Source organism: Rhyacophila brunnea, unplaced genomic scaffold (genome assembly GCF_057557595.1).
Source record: "Rhyacophila brunnea isolate RB1 unplaced genomic scaffold, BYU_Rbru_1.0 scaffold_2, whole genome shotgun sequence".
NCBI lineage: Eukaryota > Metazoa > Arthropoda > Insecta > Trichoptera > Rhyacophilidae > Rhyacophila > Rhyacophila brunnea.
In genome coordinates, this window is record NW_028232859.1 from 55,155,411 (window position 1) to 55,166,421 (window position 11,011).

Genomic DNA, 11,011 nt, shown 5'->3' on the forward strand with positions numbered 1-11,011 from the left:
TATCTTCTTTTATTCGTATGGTCTCTATACCATTCATCCGATTGCGATGAAACCTTCGTCAGTTGTTGTGATAACACCCGCAAAGGTTTATGAATTAGTACGACCATCTTCTTCTTCTATTTTATATTCTTCTATTTGTATTAGTTCCTATTCCATTCATCCGATTGCGATGAAACCTTTATCAGTTTTTGTGGTAACACCCGTAAAGGTTTCTGAATTAGTACAACCATCTTCTTCTTTTCTTCTTCTTCATTATTTCTTCTTTTATTCGTATGGTCCCTATATCATTCATCCGATTGCGATGAAACTTTCGTCAGTAATTGTGCAAACACCCGCGAAGGCTTCTGAATTAGTACAACCATCTTCTTCTTATATTCTATCTTCTTCTATTCGTATGCGTTCCTATACCATTCATCTGATTGCAATGACATTTTGACCAGTTGTTGTGCGCACGCCCGCAAAGGTTTTTGAATTAGTACAACCATCTTCTTCTTCTTCTATTCGTATGCGTTCCTATACCATTCATCCGATTGCAATGAAATTTTGATCAAGTATTGTGCTCACGCCCGCCAAGGTTTCTGAATTGAGGCAACCATTTCTTCTTCTTTTTCATCTATTCTATCTTCTTCTATTCGTATGCGTTCTTATACCATTCATCTGATTGCGATGAAATTTTTGTAAGTTGTTGTGCGCACACCTGCAAAGGTTTCTAAATTAGAATTATATAAAATACAAAGTTCGTTTAATCCAATTTTGGTTTGTTAGTGCATATTAATAACATTAATAACGTTTGCGTATTTTGGATTTAATATTAAAAAAATAATTACCTCTTATTATTTTTTAAATATCTAAGATAAATATAACCACGAAGCGACCCTGTGCGAAGCCGGGTACTTCAGCTAGTATAGTATAAAAAATGAGAATATAATATATATATATATATATATACATATATATATAAATAATATGTGTGTTGTATCTGTATGTGTTTTTTCGACTTATACGAGGTATAAATGAGAACTCTGCCATTCTGGGCAGTGTTGACCTGCGTGTCCCTGATAACTATCGTAGAAATAGAAAGCATCAGTTTTTTATTCTCCCAAGGTGCAGAACCAACCTGCCACTGGTAATACCAATTGGGAGGGCGTTAACTATGTTCAACTGAATTGCTTCGGGTCTTGATATATTCCACTTGCGTGCGGTGAGTTTAGGTGGACGCTATTTTATAAATCCTTAGCAAACTCGGTGTACTTCTTGGAACTTCCATAGATGTATAGTAATTGTAATTTCACTGCTTTTGTATGTTTATATTATGTTCTCTTTTTTATTTTCATTTTTATCGCTTTTATTACCTTATTTTCCTTCATTATAATAATGTTTCATGTCATGTTGTGAACGTCTTAAACTTATAATTTGTAGTGTCCACAATATGTTAAAAAAATAAATGAATTGTAAAATAGTTTAGTTTAGGTTCTTGTCTATTTTCGTAGGGTATATAATCTATTTTTTCTACAGAGTAAGTATATCGAATTAGTTCGTAGTTAGTTGAAACTTTTTATAAACGGTATCATTTTCATATTTACATTTAAAAATGCATTTTGTCACTTCCCAGTAGGTCAAAATTGTGTTTTTATTGTATTTTCAAACCATGATCCTGGACACTCCTTAAACGTTGTAGATAATTTATTTATATAATTTTGAAGCCTTATTATCCTTTATAGTTATTTTAAACATTTGATGACTGCATAAAGTATTTTTGTTACATAAAATAGTATTCTTTTAAACCTCTCGCTCTAATGTTTTAGAATATAGTCATATTTCGGTACATAACTGTGCAGTGGTGTTAAAATTTTTTACGTTTATTTATTTTTAAACGCATTTATGAAACCATTAGTATAATTTATTACCAGATAATTTTTGTAAAATATTCACGATAAAAAATTATATTGATAATCTCTGTGATCCCAAATTTGACAAGAATTAGGCATTTTAGTATTCAAAAAATCGGCAAGATTAACACATTTGAAGATGATTCTAAAGATACTTATTATAAGCTATGTCTTTGACCATTCAATTGTAATAAACATATTATGAATAATGATTGCTTTATAATAATTATTGACCTAAGAATAAGGTAGTATTTTTTTGAAATACGCCATTTCTTTTGTCATTCCCCAGTGGTTAAGCTACAACTTACGGCCGTAGCCATAAATTGACAAACTATAATTAAAGTAGGCAGTAAAATGATATTGACGCGCGTGTTTGAACATGTACCGTTTAAAAAAAAATAAAAAAAAATTCAGTTAGGTACATGTTCAAACACGCGCGTTAACATAATTTTACTCTCTACTTTAATTATAGTTTGTCAATTTATGGCTACGGCCGTATGTTGTAGCTTAACCACTAGGGAATGACAAAAGAAATGGCGTATTTCAAAAAAACAATACCTTATTCTTAGGTCAATAATTATTATAAAGCAATCATTATTCATAAAATGTTTATCACACTTGAATGGTCAAAGACATAGCTTATAATAAGTATCTTTAGAATCATCTTCAAATGTGTTAATCTTGCCGATTTTGTGAATAATAAAATGCCTAATTCTTGTCAAATTTGGGATCACAGAGATTATCAATATAATTTTTTATCGTGAATATTTTACAAAAAATATCTCGTAATAAATTATACTAATGGTTTCATAAATGCGTTTAAAAATTAATAAACGTAAAAAATCTTAACACCACTGCATAGTTATGTACCGAAATATGACTATATTCTAAAACATTAGAGCGAGAGGTTTAAAAGAATACTATTTTATGTAAGAAAAATACTTTTTGCAGTCATCAAATGTTTAAAATAACTATAAAGGATAATAAGGCTTCAAAATTATATAAATAGATTATCTACAACGTTTAAGGAGTGTCCAGGATCATGGTTTGAAAATACAATAAAAATTCAATTTTGACCTTCGACGAGCATGTCCCCCCTTAAGCATAGGTATTGTAAAAAATAGCCATTCGATTGTTTCCTTTTTGCCTCAGTTAAATTAGCTTTGGTCGTGTCCAACTGATTGGGCTCATGCAACGGGTATATATTTTTAATATTACAACTGTCAATATTTTCGCCCACCAATGAATATTGTCAATTTATTATTTTACATGATTTGGATATTTAACAGTTTCACTACTTTTGTCACCAACAACAAAATTACATTATTAGAAATAGTTCATACTAATGAGGCACCGGTATATCTTTTTCAAGATGAATGTGTCAATTAAGTGCTCAGTGGTTTAGATTTCTCCACACTCACCAGAATATATAAATGATCCACGTATTCATACAACGTGTGAGGTTGAGGCCAATGATTTATTTTCGGAGGAGTAGAACGTCTGTTGGAGGCTCTACTTTTCTAATAGGTCTATCATTAGATTCTCACCCCAAGATATTTTTCAACAAGGTATTTTTTCACAACATTGGATTGCATTCCATGTGCATAAAATGTCGTTATTATTTTCATAGCAATCGTGTATAATTTCAATGTTTAGGCTTTACCTACATCGTATCCTCTTTCAAACATTAAAAATATTAATAAACATGAAGAAATAATACTTACTATTATTATTATCGACAGGTTGGATGACAATCCGTCTCGCGTTGGTTTTCAAACCAACGCAAAAAAAACCAACATTTTATGCAATTACACCTATCTTTATCCAGATTTCCCTCATTAGCGAGGGGCAAAACATCGAGAGCGTCGACAGGTTCAAAAACCTAGGAGTACACATCATGGGAGATGGCATTTTGCAGAGAGAGCTCGCTATCTGAATGGGAATGGTTAGAGCAACATTCCTCTCAATGCGAAGTGTCTGATTTTCAAGATTATACTCAGTCAAAACCAAATGCCGCCTATTCGACGCTTGCATTCTGATGGTGCTGCTTTACGGTATCGAATCATGGCACCTTACGAAGGCTCAGAGCAACCGTATACTGAGCTTTGAAAACAGATGTTTACGACGTCTACTAAGTGTGCGGTGGTGGTATGACTTTAGGAGTAACGAGTAGATAAGAGAACGCAAAAAGAAGCCTCTGATCACTCTGAGAGTGAAGAAGCGACGTTGGACCTGGCTCGGCTACGTGCTGTTGATGCCAGAAGAAAACATCAACCCGGATTACCTGTTCTTCAAGCCAACTGGATTCCGGACTCTATATATTAATACTATCTATAGAGTGTATACGGTGGAGCTACGGGATGTTGGTTTAACCTGGAATGATGCAAGAAGACTGGCGAGCGACATGAATTCTTGGAAGCGCCTCGTTGTGTCCGTATGCTCCAGGGCGCTAAAGGGCGGAAATGGCCGAAGAATAAGAAGAAGATTATTTCATGATATAGTAATAAAGGTTCACTTAGAAAAAAATCCTTATAAATAATGTTTTCAACAACACTTATAAATAAGTGTTGTTGAAAACAATCGCCCATTTAAATTTAAAGTCGATTTATTCAACTTGGTCACCGGTTCACTCATATTCGTTGAATTCTCAGCATCTCATATTAACATATTAATATCTCATTTATTACTCCAACTGCATTATTGTTAATCTAGATACGTTGCATATCACATGACTGACAATAAGCTTAAAATTGAATCAAACACATAGCGTGCTTATAGGCAATACCAACATTTTCTATTTACCGTTTTTTGCGACATTTGGCAGTATAAACAATCACTGCAGTGTCATCATCATCAGCATTATAACCCAATGCGAGTCTTGGTTGCTTCCAGAAAATATTTTCACTTTTCGCATTTTTCCAAAAACTCGCTTCATGTCCGAAAATTTGTACGTATGCAGTTTACCGTTCCATAGAGATCAAATTGTCGTCTAGGTAAAATACCTAACATGCGTAATAAAACCACCGGAATAAAAGCGAGGGACTAGAAAACAGGTAAGTAAGTAAATAAGAAATACAATAATATTGTATATATTTTTTGACCATGGCCGATCCTAAGAAGATCATATGGGATTCCAAAGAGTGAAGGTTTATATTAACAGATTTTCGTTTTTACAAGAAATTGGTGTTAGCCACTTACTCAACCTATTAGGTCCATACGCTGACTCCAAACAATCGTTGAAAAACAATATTTGTATTTGCCAGACCCATGATTCGAACCTGGGACCCACGAAATTATAAGCCGACGTTTTAGCATATTTTATAAATCTGTTTACTTATACATTTTATAAATTTTCTATTTGTTAATCACGATGTATCATTCCATGTTTTAAAAATAAATAATAAATTATATCATAATACACACGAAACGTTTTACGTCTTCAAAGCCTCAAAGTTTTAATTAATTTATTATGTTCTTTATATTTATTACAAAAGTGTTCCTTAAAAACTTTCGTATAAAGATATCAACGCACGGGTAAGTTTGAAACCGTTCCATAGTAAATTATGCTATGTTAAGCTGTTAATATCTTAATGAAAATACCAAAAATTTTCGCATTATTAAACTTTATACGCCATTCCTCTAAAAGTTTCTGAAGGAATAAAATGTTGATTATAATAATGTATTTATATTGTACCTACATATATATTTTTTTAAATATATATATATATTTATTTGTCTGCAGCATACTGTGCCTCCACAAGAAAGAGGCTGACAGGGTTCTTGCATGGAGTGAAATAAACACACAACACAAATTTAATCTAATAATACAAAAGTTATGCATGATACTAATATGGGTAATAAGATCAACCAGTGCTAGATGTCAATAATTGGACCAAAAAATTCACCAATCAAACTGATAAGAGGAGTCTGCTTGCGGATCCCTAGAATAAAGATAGACTGTATAAAAGAACATAAAAATACATTATTTTACTATTTCAAATATCATTCTATAGTATACAATTCTGTAACGTCTTGGAGGTACTTTTATCTTTTATCAACCCCAAAACCTGAAAATTAACACAAATTATGTAAAAAAGAATGATAACGGCTTTATAAATGAAGTTTTTATAGAAGACCCCCTGTAGTGACTTGTCTAAACTAAAATAAATTAAATAAAATATTATTGCAGGAGAAATTTAATGGAAAGATATCATATAATATTTGTATCTAACCACTGGTGTATCTTACGTCCAAAAAGAACACTTTCGGGAAAAACGTAATTAGAGATTTTTCATTCGCTTGATGTCTATGAACTTTCGGCTTTTTTGTTTTAGAAGTTTTAGGTTTATGTTATAGCTGTTGTAAAATTGTCTCTAAAATAATATATGACATTTTAGATATAAATCCTATACTTCATTAATCTATTTTCTGCATAATTGTACTCACGATACACTTGCTCTGAGATACAGAATATATCAATTTTACAGTTTAAAAATTTAATAGCGTAGCATTATGTATAGAACGTAATATTATAATATACTTTATTTAGAAAAACCTCAAAAACATTTATTAGAACTCATATTTGAAAAAAAATATATAAAACCGACTTGCATTCCGGCTGATGTGCTTTACCGATTAAGCGAATATACATTTTATGCGTTATTTATTTAAAATTGTGTTAATATTTCCATTTTAAAAATTCAAGATATTGACTTTAGTTCATAGACGGCATCAGAATCTTCTAATACGTATGTGTCTGAGGTTGTTCCAAATTATGTATGTAAATATATTTATTAAAAGTACCTATTCCATTACCTATACTTTTACATATACATATATAAAAATCTATTGAACTTTAAAACACGGACGACAAAAAAAATCAACAAAGATTTTACTTAGATTTATTATACTTCCGATGAATCAACAGTTTTTGTACATCCAAATATATGACAATGACAAAAAAAACATATGGTGTATATTAATAATAATTGGTAGTTTAATTTAACCTTCCGGATGACTGACCACGGTACATAATCACTGCAGTTGACCAGTTAAAATTAACAAAATAGAAGTTAGAGTAATTTGCAAATTCTACGTACATGTATAAAAAAAATACCTCGTTAAATTAATTCAGTCATAACAATAATAGTGTAAAGGATATTTTTGCGCGTCATAGGTTTTTAGTTCCCGTGGGCCAGAGGGGAGGTTTGCGGGGACACAATAATCCGGCGGTTTGCTCGAGTGAACTATGTATAAAGGCCGGAGCTCACCGGCTGTCCGGTATCATAACGAATTTTGCCCGCGAATTGAAACCATCGTTGCAATTATGAAGATATTTGTGGCAGCGCTTGTTCTGGCCGCCGTCGCAGTTTGCGCGGACGCCGCCACCTTCCGAAGTGAGTTCAAAGTATTCATTGTTGCCACCCCAAATGTGACGCCATTTTGTTTTGTTTTTCAGGAAGGAATAAAGTGACTTTAAATAATATACTACCTTCCGTTTTACAGTGCCATATATATTATTTGAAAAAAGAATACCAAAAAACACGTGTTTCAGGCTATTTGATCTTATACGTTATAATAAATATTGTTAAATCAAAAAATGATTATATGTGGACACATATTTTTCACGAATTTTACATGATCTAATATTGCCATTAAAAATAACAACATTAACTTAGTTTGCTAAATAAACATAATAAGATACATTTTCGGAGTACCTATAATCGGATAGTAAAAATTTGATATCATGAGAGATACGATAACTAGTATTGACATATTTTTTTTATTTTAGTGTAGAAGAATATTCTTCTATGGTTTCAATATAGAATATTATTGATGTCTTTTTAAACTAATATAATATATAACGATTTCGTAGAATAACATACCATTTTTATCGATTACGATATTATATTTAACTAATAAGCAATAAGTAATTAAATTATTAATTATTGACTCTTGAAAATAACATTCATAATACTATTTGTACTTAAAAATATATGTAGGCATAATATGTTCATTGAAATTAAATTGATAATTTTATATTGTAATTTTATTATCAGTTAAACTTACTTAATACAACCAATCATGAATTAATTTTCTAATTAGATAGACCTCACCACTAATCACAGTATTGTTCGCTATAAATATATCGATAAATACTTATTATATGTAGGCATTTACTCTGTTTAACCAAATCGCTTCGGATGTTGATATATTCCACCTACGTAAGAATGAGTATATGTGGACGTTGTTTTATAAATTCTTAAAATAGGGTTCACTTAGCTCGTTCGGTGTGCTTCCATGCTTTATAATTTATATTTTTTATACCTTTTACTTTACTTTTCATACTGTTTTCTTGATACTGCATATATTTATTTCTTCTTTACACTGTTTGATAATATTTCTTTTTATTTTTAAATGTCATGTTGTGAACGTCTTAAATTTATAATTTGTAATGTTCGCCGTATGTAAAAATATATATATATATTATTAAATTTGAATATCAGTGTATAACTTACGTAATTTAGTAGTTATTCTAATAGATTTATATTATTTTTTTCGGAAGTAAAAATGTACTATAATGTATAAATTCAAGGATTGTTTTTATTGTCAGTTTACCTCAATGCAGTAATATTATGTTTAATGTCCACGTCGATTAGTTGACGTGAGTCTGCTGATTATTCAAATGTTTAATGTCAATATAAGAAACTTGTTTTAGCGTCGATCTCCGCATTAAAAATTCAGTTTTTTCCGCTCAATAATAACGTAAAGTTATTTGTATCCATATGAAAAACACCTATAAATTACATGATATGTATATTTTGAAGTACGAGATTAGTTTCATATAAAAAATCGGCACGAAAAAATACAATATCGTTATAATGCCTTTTGGTAACGCATGTGTAAGTGACTAAACTCACGATTTATGTGTATATTTACAATATTGATTAGGCTTTGGAACTAACCTGTCAAGCATGTTTATTTATTTTTTTAACAATTATAATATTTTTGTATAATGATGAGAAAACGGTTCCGTTAAAAAACCTGATTTAACAAATATTTGTTACGAGCCATTTTTTTAATACAATTAATAATTGTTCAAGAATTAAAATTTACATTTATTAGCTTTGAGACTCAAATAGGAATATGATTAAAATCGTTATTTTCTTAAGTCATTTAAATGCTGAAAAGACACGCCTAATTATTCAGATTTTCATATTGTGTTATTTTATCAATTTATACAATAATTATTGGTAAACTTTGATTTACAGTATGTATATAATAATTTTATTTAATGCTCAGATGAAGATATTTTTATAACAATAAAAAGCAAATAATATAATCATCACTTATTCCATTTTTTCAGTTGTTCCTGTGTCAGAAGGGGAACTGGAATTCCTTTTAGAAAATCAGTATCAGCTGCAGGCTTTAAATCGTCAACAAAGATCCCCCCGTCGACACCGTTATCCAAACTATGGCGGAGAAGGCGGTGGCCAAGGAGGATATCAGGGAGAATATCAAGGAGGATATCCGGGACAATACCAAGGGGGGTATCCGGGACAACAATACCAAGGAGGCTACCCTGGTGGCTACGGAGGTGATAACGGCTACAACGGTTACGGAGGATACAAGCCTCCAAGCATAGGCGCCAGTCAATCCAACGCCGCTGCGTCAGCACAAACTCAGAACCTAAACCAGAACTACCCTGGAGGTTATGGAAATGGTGGATTCGGCAACCCTTTCGGTGGCTTCGGAGGTAGCGCTAACTCCGCTAATGCCCAAAGCTCGACGTCCAACCAAGGAAGCGGTTTCCCAGGTTTCGGATCATCCCAGTCAGCTGCTAATGCTCAGAGTTCTAATTTTAACTTTGGCGGTGGTCCCGGTGGCTTAGGAGCATCCGGCGGAGCAGCATCAGCTAATGCCGGTACTTCCAACTTTGGTGGTCTTGGAGGCGGTGCTAATAGTGCCAATGCTGCAGCTCAAACGCAAAACTTCCAATTGGGAGGAGGCGGTGGTCATGGTGGTGCCAACTCTGCTAGTGCCAATGCTGCAACTCAAAACTTCCAAGGATTCGGAGCAGGAGGTTCAGGTTCCCAATCCTCAGCTAACGCCGCTACCCAAGATTTCAATTTCGGTGATTAATTCCAATGACTAAATTATGAATTAAATGTTTGTGTTTGTATGATTCAACTTTAAATATAATTCGCTATAAATAGTTGTAAGTATTTATTTGGTTTGTTACATTAAATGTATTTGTAAAAAAAAATGCCTTTCTTATTCACTTGAAACCGTTTAACTGTTGTCGTTTATATTGAATGATCTTGAGAGCATTCAATGAGAAATATGTTTTCTTTGAAATGTAGCTTTGAGTTACCTTGTAATTCAATATATTGATGACGGTATAGTGGATTACCTGCGATATCACATAATTACAAATACATATTACGTAGGTTGACCATTATTAAATCACGTGGTATATTATAACATACTATAATCCGCTGATTTTTTATAGTTTTAATCGAAATAGTTATATGATTATTTTTTACAAATTGATTAATTTATACCAATTTAGACACATAAAATTATCTAAGTATTTACTTAAATAAAAAAGTGTATGTACCTAATCATGATTTTCTATGCGAATTCATAAAGTTTTGTAAACTTGATTTTTCACATAAGATTTAAATTAATATAAATTTGAATAAACATTATATATTGACAATATTAAATTCGCCCAGAAGATAATATTATATCATACTTATAAATTTTAAAAAGGTAAAAAAAAATAATGAAAGCTGTTACTACTAAGTAAAGGTAAGATAATACAATTAAATAAGGCAAATTTAACAAAATGACGAATGCGTGAAGTATATTAAAAGTCTAATAAAGTAGTCAGTAACAATTTACAATAATATTACTGAATAAAAAATATCCATTATGTTTGCAAGTTAACGCTTTCGCTGCTGAATAGATAATGAGATTTTAATTGCCCCCTTTAAAATGCACGTTAATTACATCGATTGGCCGCCTGGTCATTACGCACCGTGTGCGTCTTCCGCGTCCAAAGTATTAAATAATTATTATCATCGAATTTGTCAGTGGCTAAATAAAAAATCAAATGA

General features: G+C 31.5%; 1 protein-coding gene across 1 annotated transcript; it reads left to right on the top strand.

Annotated features, from left to right (window-relative positions):
- Positions 1-7,171: 7,171 nt before the first annotated feature.
- On the top strand, positions 7,172-10,728 carry LOC147072532 (uncharacterized). The gene is made up of 2 exons (XM_085947139.1): positions 7,172-7,285; positions 9,256-10,728. Exons 1-2 carry the CDS (start codon positions 7,216-7,218, stop codon positions 10,029-10,031), a joined length of 846 nt encoding a protein of 281 aa, XP_085803265.1. The 5' UTR covers positions 7,172-7,215; the 3' UTR covers positions 10,032-10,728.
- The last annotated feature ends 283 nt before the right edge of the window (positions 10,729-11,011 follow it).

What these genes read in the sequence shown, in the direction of transcription:
- LOC147072532 (XM_085947139.1), top strand. Translation starts at nt 7,216, where the DNA reads ATGAAGATATTTGTGGCAGCGCTTGTTCTGGCCGCCGTCGCAGTTTGC. An exon ending in GGACGCCGCCACCTTCCGAA is followed by an intron (nt 7,286 to 9,255) that starts GTGAGTTCAAAG and finishes CCATTTTTTCAG; the next exon opens with TTGTTCCTGTGTCAGAAGGG.